Here is a 17,740-nt window from a genome sequence, read left to right as displayed (position 1 = left end):
TTGCAGATGTCCGGGTGCAGAATCCATTCTGTGGAGAGAACCTGACCTTTCCTGCTGAGTCTGTCTGCGCTCACATTGTTGACCCCCTGGATGAACCGCGTCAAAAGAGTCACCTTCCTTTCCTCTGCCCAGATGAGGAGCAGTCTTGCAATCTCATACAGAGGCCAAGAGTGGGTCCCGCCTTGTTTCACAATATAGGCCAGAGCTGTCGTGCTGTCCGCATTGACTTGGACCACCTTGCCCCTGATCTGCTTTTCGAAGCCGATGAGAGCCAGATGAATAGCTAAAAGCTCCTTTTGATTGATGTGGAGAGAGGTTTGCTCCACCGTCCAAGTCCCCGAAAGTTCCTGCTTCTCTAGAGTGGCTCCCCACCCCGAATTGGAGGCGTCGGAACACAACACGAGGTCTGGGTTCCTCTGAAGTAAAGACAAGCCTTCTTTCAGTCTGGGTTCGTTGTCCCACCATTGAAGATGAGACTTGATGGAAGCCGAGATGGGAATGCAATCCCTGTTGAGGCTGTCCCCTTTCTTCCAATGGCGGTTGAGATGAAACTGAAGAGGACGCAAGTACAACCTCCCCAGGGTCACGAACTTCTCTAACGACGAGAGAGTCCCCAGAAGACTCATCCAATCTCTGACGGAGCAAAGATCTCTCTTCAGGAACGTTTGGACTTTTAGGAGGGCAGCTTGGATTCTCACCGACGACGGAAAAGCCCGAAAACTCCGACTGTGAATCTCCATCCCCAAATAAAGAATCTCCTGGGATGGAATCAGTTGTGATTTTTCCGAGCTCACCAGGAGACCCAGTTCTCTGGAGAGATCCAAAGTCATCTTGAGGTCCTTCAAACAACAATCGGCTGAGGAGGCTCTTATCAGCCAATCGTCCAGATACAGAGAGGCCCTGATTCCCCTCGAATGCAGCATGCTTGCCACGTTCAGCATGATCTTGGTGAACAATAGAGGAGCCGTGCAGAGTCCGAAACAAAGAGCCCTGAACTGGAAGACCTTGTTTCCGTCCATGAACCTCAGATAACGTCTGCAGCTGGGATGAATCGGAAGGTGGAAATAGGCATCCTGAAGATCTAAAGAGACCATCCAATCGTCCTTCCTCACAGCTGCCAGAACTGTTTTCTGAGTCTCCATAATGAACGTCGAGTTCTGGACGTAACCATTTAGCACACTTACGTCCAGAACCGGTCTCCACCCCCCGGAACTCTTGGGTACTAGAAAAAGGCGGTTGTAAAACCCCGGAGACGTAACATCCTGCACTTCCTCTATTGCTTGTTTCTCTAATAAAAGAGACGTCTGTAGAAGCATGGCTTGCTTCTTGGGACCCTCTCTGTATTTGGGCGAAAGATCCACTGGATCTGTGACTAAAGGAGGATTGGTCAGGAAGGGGATCTTGTAGCCTTCCTTTAACACCTGGACGGACCAGGGGTCCGCTCCATTCCTCTCCCAAGCCTCCCAAAAGTGAGTCAACCTGGCACCCACTGCTGTCTGAAGGAGAGGGCAGTCAGACTTTACCTCGGCCGGACTTGCCCCCTCTGCCTCTAGGCTTCCTTCCTTCTGGTTTAAAAGAGCCTCTACCAGAGGACTTCCCACGAAAGGACTGAGGTCGAAACCCAGAAGAAGATTCCTTAGGTTTACGAGAGGAGAATGACGGAGGCAAAACTTTCCTAGTCGAATGAGTAACTAAGTCATGTGTGGCCTTCTGCGTGAGAGCAGTAGCCACCTCGCCTACCAATTCCTGCGGAAATAAGGAATTAGACAAAGGTGCGAAAAGAAGGCCCGTTTTCTGGTAGGGAGACACTCCTGCAGAGAGAAAAGAGCACATCGTGGCCCTTTTCTTGAGAATTCCAGTTGTAAACAAGGCAGCAAGTTCGTTGGAGCCATCCCTCACACCTTTGTCCAAGCAGGACATCAAATGAACCAAACCACTAGTGTCCGTTTCCGTCATATCAGAGACCCTCTTACTCAAAGCCCCCAAAGCCCAGTCCAAGAAATTAAAAACTTCGAAGGCCCTGAACAGACCTTTAAGCAAATGGTCGAACTCTGGAATGGACCACCAAATCTTCGTCTTCCTTAAGGCAAGACGACGAGAAGCATCTACCAAACTTGAAAAATCCCCTTGGGCAGACGAAGGAAAACTCAAGCCCAACACTTCACCAGTCTCGTACCACACACTAGATTTAGAGGCTAACCTAGCGGGAGGAAAGGCAAAGGCCGTCTTGCCAAAAGATTTCTTGGAGTCCAACCAAGAACCCATTAATTTCAAGGCCCGCTTAGAGGATCGAGAAAGAACCATCTTGGTATAAACTGGGACCTTGGTAGCTTTACCTAAGATGAATTCAGAAGGCGGAGAACGAGGGGCCACAGGGGCAAAAGAATCCGGGAAAATTCCAGTCAGAATAAGCATAAACTTGCGAAGGTCCACAGCATGCTGATAATGCTTCTCCTCCTCATTCTCAGAGACTTCCTCAATAGGATCATCCTCATCCGACTTTTCCTCTGGTTCGTCTTCTGGCAGTGCAGCAACAGCCGCAGCCTGAACCGAAGGAACAACGTCTGGATGGGACTGCCTGTCAAGGCCAACATCTGCGTCAATCTGATGGGGAGAAGTAGAAGTAGATTGATGTGAAACACGGACGTGTAGACGATCATCCTCAACCAACAACTGCCTAGACCGCTTAGAATCCGACTGCTGTTGAACAGAAGAACGCTTGAAATCAGAAGGTAACTGTCGAAGATCGCCGCGAGGTCGTGTAAAGTCCGAGGACTGTTGACGCGAACAATCAAAGTAGTCAGGATGTCGACGCTGCGAATCAATGTTTTGACGCGAAGCGTCCAAAAGTTGTTGACGCGGACGATCCACTACTTCAAATCGTTGACGCGTCTCGTCCACTTGTCGACGCCGATGGTCTTCCCCGCGACCAGAATACGAAAACTGGTCAACCAAAACTCTCTGACGTGACTCATCAAAATCAACCTGGCGTTGAACACTATGACTGGGAGACCGCCTAAGTGATAACTCGTCAAGACCAGATACCATCGAAGGTCTGTGCGATAACTGGTCTGACATCGAACGCCCAGACATAACGCCAACACCTGGTTGATAAGAATCCATCAACGACGAGAGTTGTTCCTTCATAGACATAAGCGCAGACCATTTCGGATCAACAGAATTCCTAGAAGGAAGATTCGCACCAACGTCACCACGCATTTCGGGGGAAGAAAGCCAATCCGAAGGAAGAGGGGGTGCATGAATAGTAACAAGGTCCGAATCGGAAGGAATCATATCCACACGAACACGGTGATCTGAACGTTTGGCCGGAGTGCAAGCGCTGGGAGAACGGAAACGTTCAGGTGAACCCCACGAACTACATCCTGGACGCACAGGCGATTCCCGACGCTGTGAAACATCATGCGTCCGTTTAAGCGGTCTTGACGCTCGACGCCAGATCTCACTCCCCGACCCTTCATCGGAAGACGGGGATAACGCATGAACCTCACCTTTCCTACGATGAGGGTGAACGACCTGAGCTACGGCAACAGGAACGTTCGAGGGGACGTCTGCACGATTGATGACGCTTCTCGTTCCCTTAAGCCGTTCGACATTAGTTCTCCCATGGGTTCGAGAGCTCGAAAGAGGTCTTAGGCTAGGTGAACGACAAGATCGTGCCGACGCACCCTCCGCAACACTAAACACATTATCAACACTCGTCACAACACCGAGAGAGTCACGATTCTTCGGTACCACATCAGACACTGAAACACTTTCCACAGTTCCGATAGGCTCACGGTTTTTCAATACCTTTAACTCGGAAAAGATAGTATTTCTATCGGCTGCTAAGGACTCAACTTTCTCACCAAGAGACAAAATAGCAGTGAACATGTCCTTCATAGTAGGTTCCTGATCTACCACCACAGGGGAAGGAACAGGATTAGGAACAGGTAAATTAGGTAGGGCTCTATCCACAGATCGGGAAGAACTACGCCTAACTCTATCTCTCTCTAGTCTCCTAACATAATGATCGAAAGTAACAAAATCATCATCAGTTAAGGAAAGACACTCATTACACCTATCATCTAATGAACAAAATTTACCCCTACATTTTACACAAATAGAATGAGGATCAATAGATCCTTTAGGAAGTCGTGTACGACAACCCTCACTAACACACCTACGCTGAGCAGGGGAGGAGTCGGCCATTTTAAAAGCTAACGTGAGAGACCGACAAGCAAAAAGTAAGGGAAAAAGCAATAAAGAAAATCTCAAACAAAAAGATTTCAAGATAAGAACCAAGGGAAATTAATCAACGATAGCTTAAACTCAAAAAAGAACGTTGTACATCACCAAACAACTTCCCAAGAGAGTAAAACACGAGAGCGAACTTCTATATGTCAGCCAGCTATGACGGCAGAGAGAAGAACTGAAGTTGGTGTGTAGTTCCACCTGTTCTACCGCTAGGGTGCGGTTGGTACACCTGGCGTATCTTCGATAGCGCGAGATTTGAATTTCTGCCCTGGCGTCAGGGACTTCAGCTCTTTTATATAACCAGCGGGTAAGTTCTATATTTAAAAAATAGATACTAGAGTCCTTTTATTTCCCCTACCTGCTTTCTGTCGAAGCCAAGACAAACAGAAAAAGTTTTCAGGGAAAGGACCCTGTCCGAGGCTCTTCAAAGACAGCAATGCCTTAGTTACATCCCAAGCTGCAGATTGAATTTTACAGGGAGGGCAGGTCTGCTACATATTATTAACAATACAGATGTGAATGTCATTCTGACCTAACTATCTGACTCTTCTGACTCAACATGTCCGCTGTGACATTAATCTTACCGGAAATGAACCAGGCTGAGAATTATACTGTGTTAGGTACTACCCATTCTTGCACCAACACAGTTATTTGAAACTTTAACACTGTGCCGCATGCCACTACGGTTGCATTGTCACTAATACGTTCATTAGTGCAACCGAATGCTGGAAAAGCTGAAGTACTAGATAAGCTACCTTCAATATTCAGAACATTGATGTGAAGAGACTTTTCCTCCTGTGATCATTGTCCTTATGCCAGACGGTCCATGATATGGGTTCCATCCTCTGTGACACATTTGTAAAAAGATGACTCTAAGTGAGACCCCCAAAACAGATTCTCCTCATCTAGCAGCTAAAGTATGTTGAGTTTGGTGTCATGCTCGATCGGTACCAGAGTCTGAGGAGAGTCTGGCTTGCGACCAATGTCTCTGTAAACACTATTGCAATGACTGTGCCACGAACAAGTTTCTTTAATGATGTCAAGGGACTTAGTAGTTGTTGCCATGTTGTGCTGGTAACTGTACCTAATGAAAGAAAGGATCAGCTACTTTCCTGAATCAAGGTAATCTGTCCTGAAATGGATGAACTCCATTACCATATCTGTGTCCATACCTAGATATACAGTATCATTCTTTGCTTGGGCGCCTCTAAATTAGTCAAAATTTCCAGATCAATACAAAACTAGAGAAGTCTGTCCCGGTGATGAGAAAGTTGGGACTCTCGAATCTGCCAGTATCAGCTAGTAAACCCTAGAGTGAATACCTTGGAGGGCATGGACAGTCCGAAGCAAAAAACTTTGAACTTTATTAAAGAATGATTTAACAGGATTTGGAAATACAATATGCATCCCTTAGATTGAGTGAAATTTTGTCGCTCTTCCTTACTGCACGTCTGGTCCTTGTGTGAACGGAGTATGGTGGATGAACTCATACATGGCTGAGAGGTCTGTTACAGACATCCAACCCTGTGGCCATCTCTGCCAAAAACAGATGACTGAAGAAGCCCAAGTCGAGACTCAACTGCACAGCTCTCTGCAGCTGATACACAGAACATACTGGTGTCCATCAAAAGATATTTACATTTATATCTAGCAGCCATATTGGAAAGATAGTTTAATAGCTCAATGATTAATGACAGTAAGAATACCAAAATCTGAATTCACAATCTTTATAAGTACAGTGTACAAGTTTTGTAGGCTTATGAATGAAAAAACTTGAAACATACAGAAGAGTAAATTTGTCGCCATTTTGGAAGTGTCGGGTATCTTGGAAACTGCCATATATTGAAGTGGCAGGAGGTTGAGTTTGATTTATGAGGATAATGAGAGTTTTCTTGCCAAATTTGTTCCTTCTAATACCATTTTCTCTTTCCCCACTTAACTAACATGCAAAGTAGTGATACGACAATTCTTCACGCTCAGTGAAACTGTAAGACCGAAGAGTGTAGGCAGAAAGCAGGGAAATTAGATAGTCAGTCCGGGTGCTGGAAGTTCATAGGCAACAATTGCAATAAAGAGAATAGATGTAAGGCTTGTTCAGGTTGGTCTTTAGACCAAATGGATAGGTTTCTGGAGTATAGAAGTAGGCTAGCTTAAATAGGGATAGAAGGCAAGCTAAAAGAGCACAGGATGTTAGCCTAGCTAGCAAAAATAAGAGCTGTTTTCATACTACTGAGGGTTTCAAGAGGTTAGATACTGTATTAGCCAAGGAGGTTAAAAGACACTAGGCCAAGAGCTATCACAAAGTGTCAAAACCCCTTCGCAGTGATATTTAGTTGAAAGTAATGACAGGGGGCCCATGTTTATCTCAAGGACTTCTCAACCTCTGTACCAGTCTATATGGACATGGATAGACAAGTTGATGAACAGAAAGTGAACATACAGATGTGCTCACTGTATCATTCTTCTCTGTCATTCTTTCTCACATTCAGCTGTGCTGAGTGACAACTTGGTAAAGAACAGAATCACCTTTGTTAGCAATTTAAATCACATTAAGAATAGCTATGTTTCTCGTGATGTTAGGATAGGTAGTTATGGTCAGTTTGAATTACCTAATACAGACAACATTTCATCCGATTCGACCTCCCCTTCATGGCAGGCCAGTAAATGCAAGTTGTTCCGTAACTGGAATAAAAACCACGCTATTTAATAGGGGTATTACTTTCGTCGTAGCTTAAATGACGAGCCAGTAATTTTTAACTAGGGTTTACTACCCTCACCGCTAGTTAGCGGGGGTAAGGGAGGGTAGCTTGCTACCCCCCCTCTGACACACCTGGGCTTGAGCTCACTTTGCTCTTGGCTCGGATGGTGGTTGGACGTGTCCGCTCTCATCCTCGCCGTCATATTGGCAGCCATTTAATTTCTTTTGTTCTTTACTTTTTTTAGTTTCTGCCCTGGGTTTCCCGACCGCCCCTGTGGAACATTTATGTCGGCGGTCGAGACTGATCCTCACGCCCTTTGTCCTTCTTGTAGGGGCCAACGGTGTGATAGTACCAACAAGTGTAGGGAGTGGTCTGCTTCCCAGTGGGAAAGGTTTTCGCGACGACAGAAGAAGAAGTCCAAACGGGATATTTCTCCTTCGAAGGTTGCTTGTAAGGAGAAAAACCCAAGGCCTCTTCTTCCGTTGCCCAAACCTTCTCCGAAGCTCCCACTCGGTCGGTCTCTTTCGAGAGACTGTCGAGTGGTAGCGTAGACCGATGTATTGTTAACCAACCTCGGGTCTCGAGAGATGAAGTTTCTTCCCCTAGTGAAGCAGCTCCACCTCTCCCCCCGGGGAAGGATATGTCACTAACCTCCTTATTTCAGCTTTGGTCCTCCTTGGGGCTTATGGGTTCGCCCTCCAAGGAGGTTTTGCTTGACTACATCCGATTAGGTGCTGCTGTCAAGCAATCGTCGTCACCGTCAGAGGTTGATCCTGTCTCTTGTCGACGTTGTGGTGTCAGAGGTATCCAATGCGGTCTCACCCATCTCCTCTTCCACTCCAAACTCTACGGTGGCTGACGGCTTAGTTTCTCCCGTTCCTGTTCAACCTACGAGGGGGAACTAAGTCCATCATCAGTCTCTCCTGCTAGTGTTTTAGTTCACTTACAGAGACTCCTCTTCGGAGGGCTGCAGAAGGTCAGCTTTCTGATCCAACACCCCCCAGAGGGTGCATTCTTCGTAAGTCTCGCCTTCCTCTTCGCCATAGAGGCCTTCCTTCACCTGCGGTGAGGAGGCGCCTCTTTGGTTCAACATCTTCGATGCAGTCCCCTGCAGAGAAACCTCTAAACCAATCATTCGTCACTGCTCCTACATTGGTCCTGGACCTCTCTCCAGATCGTTCGCAATCTCCTTTGGTGGAAGGTCGTCCTTTTAAAGGACACGTCGACCTTCCACCCGACAGACCTGCCGTCGCCATTCCTGCATGGGCCTAACAAGGCTCCACCCAAGCGTGCTTTTGCGTGCCAACAACTCACGCGCCCACGAGGCCTGACAAGCGCTCTTTAGTAGCTCGTCAGGCTCCATCCTTACACGCAGACATTCAACCTAACCCTAACACAGGGCATCAAGAGCGTACGCGCCAACACACGCATACACTCCAACAGGACCATAGCTCCATCACGCGCTATGTGCACCCTCCTGCGGGCCCCGTGCTCACGCGCCAACAGTCTCCTACGCGCCCGCGCCAACACTCCCCTGCGCGCAAACTACCCCAAATTTCTGAATGGCCTCCCAGGCAACAGCTGAGCCCAAGGGCCACTATTCATAATTCTAAATTGTTATCAAGGATTCACAGATTATAGGACCTACCAAGAGTAGGGTTGCCAGCTCGCACTAAAAGTTTAATTGGGTACCTTCCTGCTTTGCTGAAAGAACCTCCATAATAAATAACTCTGTTTATATGAGGGAAAAACAAATTTATGAATTTGTTACTTTGGAAAATAGCACTCTGTGCATTATCCATTGCTGTTACCTTTACATTCATGTTGCCTATTGGTTGTAAGTTGAGAAAAATTTTACAATGGCAGCTTTATTTTTTAGGATATCTATTTGTTTGGAGACCTAATAAAATAGACTTATGAAGTTGTTAATATCTAATCCATTTTTAGTACAGAAACAAAGATTTCATACCATATCCAATTGAATACTCCACTTTTGATTACCATATTGACGGTTGAGGTCCTTGTTTCCCTTTGCATTTTTTGGTTGAACTCTCTCTCTCTTCAGTGCTTTACAACATATCAAATTTTGAATTTGGATTTTATATAATTCGGGACATGTCATCCAATTCTGAGGTCATGGGTAAATCTATTTGCTCCTTCAAGTACAAAATGAAAAGGTTGGACAGCTAAATGTTAGAAAGGAAATATTAAAGGTTAAAAAGTAGATGCAGATAAGGGACAGTGCAAAAACCATTAAGTAAAGACTACTGTATACTACGTAAGGGGTACTGACAGATGTAGTGTTATTAACTAAACATTCATGAAGTATCTTTATTAAATGTAAACTGTCCAATGTCAAACAAATTTTGATGTAGGATCATTAGTGAATGAAAAGATATGAAATTTATATTTATTAAATCAGAACAGTACAATAATAGCTATACAAATTGTGCATTAGATCAAGATTGGTCCAAGGCTCTAAAAACAATGTGGATGGTTTTGACCAAATATTAAAATCTTCCAGGCCCATGCATTAACATACAGTAAATTATAACTATTTGATCTATCACAGATTATGATACAATACCATAAATTGTATAAGTATACTAATTATCATAAACAAAAATGACCGAATAATTATCTTGCCAAGCTTGAAAAAGTCAGCACTAAAACTTAGATGTCGGTAAAAGAAACCCATCCCCCCACCCTAACAGCCTGTTAATACATTTTTTTCCCCTAAAAATGGGAATCAACCAAAACCTGGTTAAAATTCTTTTTCTTTAATTACTAATCTAATACTTAATCTGAAAGAAAATAGCTTCTACTAAGCAATTACCAAGCTCCTTTCACCTGAAAATAATGAAAATTAATTTACCCATACATTTGAGTAATATTTTCAAGCTCCCAGGGGCTCCCATGAATGATTTTTTAATACATAAGAAATAAATCTTGTGGCTAAATTAAGAAGCAGAAAGATTAAAATAAACTTGAAATGATAGTTCTTGTATATATTTAAGACAAAATCATTTTAAAAAAAAATTAATTTAAGATATTTCTAATAATGGCTTTTTGGAAGCCTACATAAAATCCTAATTACCATTCACTAAATAAAATATTCACAAAGTTTAGTCGATTCAGTTTACGATTACCTCTTAACTACATTTGAAAACAATGACAAAAAAAATCATGCATAAAGAGCAAGTCTTAATTCATTTGAGTAAAAAATTCTTTGCCTTCCATTTACAGCAAAATTTAAAAAGCGGAAAAAATAATTTTATAAATTTCTGACTTTGGGAAGAACTTTCAGTTCTGGTGTTGATATAAACAATAAAATAAAACCCTAAACTTTGAAAGCTTATATAAAAAATAAAACTAGGGTATTAATAATTTCAAGGGCATCAGTTTTGAATAAACACCAATTCATGCCTACAATTTATATGGAAAGTTTTACATAACAGCTAATGACTGACTTTACAAAAATAAATTGATACAATGCCTTTAACTCCCTTTGGTGAGGAATGAGAACATGGAATATCTAAATAAATATGACATTCACAAGATCACAATTGACAAAAAATTATAAAATATCAAGGTACCTAAATTTAGATTATTTTCCCTTCTTACTACCTTTCTTCTTTCCACTTCCACCATACTTAGCAGCAAGATTGTCCAAGAAACTGTCCATCTCCTCTTCACGTGATTTGGATCGACTTTGAATCATAGCTTTAAGACTGTCTAAGCCATCACCCAAACCTAGATCCTCTTTCATTTTCTCTGCTTCTTGCGCCTCTTTTTCAGCCTAAATAAAAAACAAAATTATAATAGCTGTAGCCACAAAAGACTATACTATAGACAAATCATAAACAGTATTTACAGTATTGTGTTATTCAGATCAACCATTTATAAAGTAAAAGCCTTATAGACTACTGAATTGCAGATAAAACTAATACCAACTGACAAATTATCAAAAAATAGTTTTCTCCTAATGAAGGTATTAAATCTTAGATTACAATATTGGTACTTCCTAAAATTTATAGTTGGGTAAACTGAAAATTTGGCTTATGCAAACTTACATACATTACATTAGTACATTGTTCTTGGAGCGTGCTCTCCCTTAAATGGTCATATCTTACAATAATTTTCAAGATAGGAAATAAATTAACTTGTTGCGTTCCCGGTCCATAAATTCACACTAATTTTTAAATGGTTTGTAATAGTAATTATTGTACAAATTGTAAATCTGAACATCAGAAACAAATAAACTGAATATTGTCATTCATTATAAAAAATAAAAGAAGAAAATTTAACAAGGTGTATGTAGTTGGTTAGGACAGGCATAAAGTTTCTTATTACTTGTCAAATAGACTTTCTTTACGGGAAAATGTTTATCTTGGTATGAAATATGTTGTTATTAAAGCTAATTTTACGACTTACAAAATATGATCAAGTTACCTTGCAAGGGATGAAGTTGATTGGGAAACTAACAGGACTAAAGCTTGTTCTTAGGGTAAGCTAACAATACAGCCTACCAGTTATAACCTTGGTAAGGTTAGTATTGAGGTGGGATTAGTCTACTTACTCAGCTGTAAAACATCGGTTCTTAAAACCTATTTTGTAAGACTGTATTCCAACATACAGTACATGATTGTATTGGAATATTTAATAATTTAGGGTAGGGGAGATTTTCCCATCCTAACCATTGAGATGAGGAGGCCGAATGTTTATTCAGCTGTTCTTACGGGTAGTTGTCTTTCCTTACTCATGGGATATGGGTATTAGAGTGATAGAAAAGAGGATGATGAAATCATATACTGTATGTGAATCCTTCCCATTTTAAGGTTGGGTAGGCTTACTTTATAGTTTATTCTCGTTATCTTTGGCTTGGTAACTGTGAGGGTATACGATACTGGGTCTATGATTGAGCGTCAACCGTCTTACTGAAGTGAATATCTTAGATAAGTGGGTACAGGTATTTGTGTTGTGTGTATCTCTCTTACTTTGGTGGTCATCATCAGGAAGGGTTGGGAGGCTTGCCTAACACCTTCCAAGAATTATAAGAATTTTTCATTCAAAAAATCCACGGATATGATAACTCTGCTAACCCAAATGGGGTCACCAGCGTTGTCAGGTTCATTGTGATTGTTCTGTTTGGAACAAAAAAATGTTTCATTTATTTGGAGTGGACCAATTCTGGTCAGAATTTGGAGCCTGAGTCAGAACAAATATGAGCCAAGGGCCTTTCCCTCCCTTCTCTGTGGGTGAAAATATTTTCTAAAATCGCGGAGCCTGCCAAGTATTTACACAGCAAGGATCTCAGATCTTAAGGGATTTTGGAAATGAAGCCTAGTGGACCAGGTCCCTAATCATGTTATGGACTTTGAATCCATGGATAACCTAGCCTCTGTAGAGGAGGAGGCCTTAGTATTGGGATCCTTAAAGGATTCCTTGGGTTGCTTGAAGAAGTACCCCTCCATGGACATCTCGACAACCACTTTACCAACTACGTCAGATCCAGGTCAGGTTTCCACTAAGCAGGCTACCATTTCACCTGAATTTGGTATGCTTGCATCCACCATGGATGCCTTGCTTATAGCATGAATAGTTGAGGTATTGATCTGCTCCCACTATGGTCAACCCACGCAAGATGGGCGGGCACGTCCAGGTACTGTTGACCTTCCTTCTCAATCCAGGCTGGGGATTCGACTGGGGGTGGCATTCAGGTTATCAGCATTCAAGGGAGCTCTGCTCCATTCTTGCAGACTTGGTTGTGGCTGGACCTTCTGTGTATTAGCTTCCATGAGAGTCTCTAATGGGTCTCTCCCTTCCATCTCTAGGGATTCGGCTTTGGTTGGATCTTTGGCTTCCCAGCTTCCAGGGGAACATTTTGATTCTTGCAAACTTGGCTGTGGCTGAACCTTCTGAGTATTAGCTTCCAAGGGAGTCTCCAATGGAGTCTCTCCCTTACATTTCTATGGATTTGGCTTTGGTATGGTCTTTGGATTCCCAGCTTCCAAGGAAGGGTCCAGAGGAAGCCTTTCCTTCAATTCCAAGTCATGAAGGATCGGTAGTGGGGACGTGGCAAAGGGGTTTCTGCCTTGGATGTTAAGGAAGGGGATTTAGTAGATAACCCTTAGCGATCCTGTGATGGATACACATTCTGGTCTGAGTCAAATGTTTTTTGGCATAAATATACAGATTTTCCATTTGATGATTGGCACTTCCAAACTCAAGGTGGAGATTCAAAATCCATCTTGGAGGGCATATCTCCACCTACCCCAAAAGGAGGTTGTTCTGATGCCATATAAGGCTGCTCTAAATACCTTGCAAGAAGCAATATTAGACGCTGTATGTTTTCTTCTCGACCAGTTTGCTTGATGCTTCCATGGTTGGAATGACAGTGCCTGGCCAGAAACTCACCTTTTGGCCAAAATGGCAAAATTAGCAGCTGCCAATGAGGAAAATGATGCTTAAAGGTGATTTTACCTTGGCCAAAGAGCTTGAAGTATTACCGGAACCCAGAGGGTTTCATGAAGTCTTCCTTCCCAAAGTAGGATTCTCAGGTTGGGGCCGATCAATAGGAGGACCATTTCTCTTTGTTCTCAGATCACCTTCAGATGGCAGAATTTAGTGCCAAACAGACCTTGTTCAACTTGGAGTCTGCCGTAGAATCCTTGGAAGTGGGGGTTATTTTGTATAACCACTTCTACGAAGCCTTGCATAACTTTATTAGGGCAAGGTTCATTTCCTCTACCTCCATGAGGTAGAGGATTTTTTAAAGCAATTCAATGTGCAAATTTTGTTCTTCCCCAAAACTCTTTTGGCCAAAAACAATATGGAGGTAATGGGCACATAACTTCCAGATACTGTAATGCCTTAAAAAGTAGTTTCCTTTTATAGTCCACAATCTATAAGATCCAGCAGCAGGCTAAAAAAGATCCTACTAAGAGGCCCTATACCCTTTTCTATACCCAGTCTCATCATCCCATATTGAAGTTTAATCAAAAGAAACTTGGACAGCAATGTTACTCCTCCTTAAGTGAGGAATTGTCTCAGGGCCACCTAAACTTTGATTTTACAAAAAGTGAAGGCCATTGGAAATTTCTCGGCCCACAATTGGACTTCTTTGATGAGCTGTAAGAGGTTGTCATCTACAAGACAATACCGTTCTGTGGGGGAAAGGGAAAATATTGATGGCATTTCTACAGAGCCAGTCACCCTGGACTATTTGGCTTGCTTTCTGATCCAGTTTTAAGGAAAGAAACCTCTGCCATTAATTATACTTTCATAGAAATTTGTTAACAGAACATCAAGGGTGCTTCTGACGAGAATCTAGACTCTGACAAGTTTCATAAGATCACCCATTCTTTTGCTTAGAATAGATCATCTCCACAGATTCCCATGCTTTTTTTTGGTCTTTGGATAGGATTCTTGAGTTTTTAGCTGGGTTGGATAACTCCACCATTTCTCTAAAAGAAGCTTTACAAAAAGCTACTTTTTTGATAACTTTAGCTTCAGGAATAGGAGTCGGTGAACTGGTGACCTTTCAGAGACCAGGAATTCATTACGATATCCCAGGTCATCTTCTAATCCTGACTTTGGGTCTCAGTTTTCTAACCGAAAACATAAAGCCTCTTCAGATGGCATCCACTTTATATCCACTTTATATCTTTGCTCTTGAGTCTGAAGATAGTATCCTCTGTCCAGGATCAATCTTAAAATTCAATTTACAGAGATCAGAAGGTAGTCTGTTTAAAATACTCAGGCCAACAAGACCCTTCCAACAGAGACTATCCAGATCTTTAAAAAGTTGATCCTATCTCCATTCCTGAAAAACACTATGAGAAAAATTTTGTTCACCAGCATTCTTTGCTAATAGGTAATTTCAGGACACCCAGAGCTTTGTGTGTGGGTCTGGGCAAGACTTGAGATGCATTCAAGACCCCGCCAGGGGTAGTTGAGAGGAAAGGACCAAATCACCAGGTCCTTGGACTTGTATCCTGCTTTCCCAATTATTAGGGTTATAGCTTGGTTAGTAAGAATAATTATAATAAGCCTTGGCGCTTTATTTTCTGCTTGGAAAGAGAATCAAACCGCCTTCTTTATCAAGATCCCAGATTGTAAAATAGAGAAGTTGATAGATACTGAAGCAGCTGTGTCTTGTACTAGACCAGGATCAACCAGTAGTCAAAATACTCAAGGGGCTGGATCCTCTAAGTAAATAGGCACAAACAGACAAGAATGAAAATATGAGCAAACACTTATTTTTTATAAGCGTCCTAAGCAAAGAGCTTTACACAAGTACAATGTCCCATAACAGATAAGGCAAAAGCACTTCCAAGTCCTGATGGATGGGGACCTGGAAATATACATCATTAAGGACTATCAAAAGCAAGAATTTAACCTTTTTAATAGAAAACAACACAGAACTAATGATTTACATCAAGAAAAGGTTAGATGAAAAAACTTGTTAATAAGCTGATAGAGCTTGATGACTGGTCTCAAGTCTTCTGTAACTCCCTATAACAAGCAGAAATAACTATTAAAGCCTTGAGAGTCGTCCAGCACTCCTTTCACTACCATCACTCCAGGAAAGGAAATTTAGATAATCCTGAAGAATAAGTCTGAAACTTGATAGGTTTGAGAGAAAGAAGTTCTCTTTAAATGGAAGCCAACAGCTGTCGAAAAGGAAACGGCTACTCAGTACTCCAATGCTATTTTATTCTAATAATAATTTGTATTTTTCCTAACTATATAAACCCGAGTCCTTTAACATAATTATTAACTAAGCTATAACCCTAGTTGGAAAAAGCAGGATGCTATAAACCCAAGTTCCAAACAGGGAATATAGCCCAATGAGGAACGAAAATAAATCAACAGAAGTGTTCCCTCAAGCAAGAGAACTCTAACCCAAGAATGGCACTAACCAATACCAAGTAAAGAATGGTTTGCTTTTTGAAGTGTCCTTCTCCTAGAACAGATGTTTACGATAGGTAAAGTCTCTTCTACCCTTACCAAGTGTGTTCCACATCTAATCTCTTCTACCCTTACCAAGTTAGACTATTCAACATGTAGGAGCCTCGCATCCACGGTGTCGGCTTCGCCATCCGTTCCCAGCTAGTGCAGCAGCAGCACAACCTCGCTCCCAAGGCCATCAGTGAGCGCCTGATGACTGTCCACATCCCCATCATGCGGGACAGACACCTCACCCTGATCTCTGTCTACGCCCCGACTATGACCTCAACCGATGATAACAAAGCTGCCTTCTACACCCAGCTCGACCGCACCATCCAGGCAGTGCCCGCCAATGACAAGCTCGTTGTGCTTGGCGACTTTAATGCCCGAGTAGGCAAAGACCATCGCCTGTGGGAGGGAATCATCGGCCGCCATGGCATTGGAAATTGCAACGCCAATGGCCAACTCCTACTGGGTCTGTGTGCAGAACACCAACTTGTGGTAACCAACACCATCTTCCAGTTACCAAAGCGACAAAAGACCACATGGAGACACCCACGGTCTAAACACTGGCACACCCTGGACTACGTCCTGACCAGAGCCAGAGACCGAGGAGACGTCCGCATCACCCGATCCATGCCCGGAGCGGACGACTGCTGGACGGACCACAGACTCCTCATCTCCCGAATCTCCGTCGTGACGACCCTACGACCACCCAGAAGGGCACCTGACAGCGTACCACACCAACGCTTTGATTGTAGTAAGCTCCGCAACCCACAGGTGGCACAGAACTACAAGGAGGCCTGCGAACAATACCTCGCAGACCCCGTGGGTCAGGCCACTGTTGAGCACCACTGGACCACCCTCAGAAACGCCATGGCCCGTGCCGCGGAGGAAACACTAGGCTACACCACCAAGAAACGGCAGGATTGGTTTGATGAGAATCATGCTACCATCTCTCTTCTCATTGAAACCAAACGACAAGCACGCCTGACTTTGGAAAACCAACCAACAGCAGCTAACAAATGTGCTCACAAGGTGGCTGAAGCTGGTTGCCAAAGAGGGATCCGTGAAGCCCAGAACACCTGGTGGCAAAGAAAAGCTGCAGAAATACAGAGTTTCGCTGACCAACGTGACTTGCGCAGCTTCTATGCAGTAACAAAGGAAATATTCGGTCCCACAAGGTCATCAGTGGGCAACCTGAAGGACGCAGATGGGGCCACGACCATCACCGACAGCGAGGACATCCTGGCCAGGTGGAGGTCTCACTTTGAGAACCTCCTCAATGACCAAGCAGACACCCCAGACGATCTCCTGCGAATGACCCCGCAGCATCCCGTCCGTCACTGGATGGCACTACCACCCTCCATCCATGACTTCAACAAGGCCCTGCAGCGCATGAAGCCCGGCAAAGCCCCAGGGCCAGACAACATCCCGTTGGAGCTCCTCACTCACGGTGGCCCCGGCTTGAGGAACCGTTTGATGCTCCTTATACTGAAAATATGGGAGACCAAGACCCCCCCCAGTGACTTCCGCGATGCAAACATCATTACCATCTTCAAGAAGGGAGACAGGGAGAACTGTAACAACTACCGGGGAATATCACTACTAAGCATCGCGAGTAAGATTCTCGCTCGGATTCTCCTTGACCGCCTCCTTATTCTCACAGAAGACGTCCTGCCAGAGTCCCAGTGCGGCTTTCGACCTTCCCGCGGGACCATAGACATGATCTTCTGTGCGCGACAACTACAAGAGAAGAGCCTCGAACAACAACAGCCCATAATGTTCATCTTCTGGGATTTGAAAAAGGCCTTCGACAAAGTACCTCGACCTGC

General features: G+C 43.5%; 1 protein-coding gene across 1 annotated transcript in view; it reads right to left on the bottom strand.

Annotated features, from left to right (window-relative positions):
• Positions 1-9,692: 9,692 nt before the first annotated feature.
• Positions 9,693-17,740, bottom strand: part of LOC137639087 (dnaJ homolog subfamily C member 9-like) — a 63,029-nt gene continuing 54,981 nt past the window's right edge. Inside the window, exon 6 of the mRNA XM_068371412.1 lies at positions 9,693-10,752. Coding sequence (XP_068227513.1) covers positions 10,561-10,752 — 192 coding nt within the window. The 3' untranslated portion in view covers positions 9,693-10,560. The remainder of the gene's footprint in view (positions 10,753-17,740) is intronic.

This window comes from Palaemon carinicauda, chromosome 4, assembly GCF_036898095.1.
Source record: "Palaemon carinicauda isolate YSFRI2023 chromosome 4, ASM3689809v2, whole genome shotgun sequence".
In the NCBI taxonomy this organism is placed as follows: domain Eukaryota; kingdom Metazoa; phylum Arthropoda; class Malacostraca; order Decapoda; family Palaemonidae; genus Palaemon; species Palaemon carinicauda.
The sequence above is the reverse complement of the archived record's forward strand: the minus strand, read 5'-3'. Positions and strand labels throughout refer to the sequence as shown.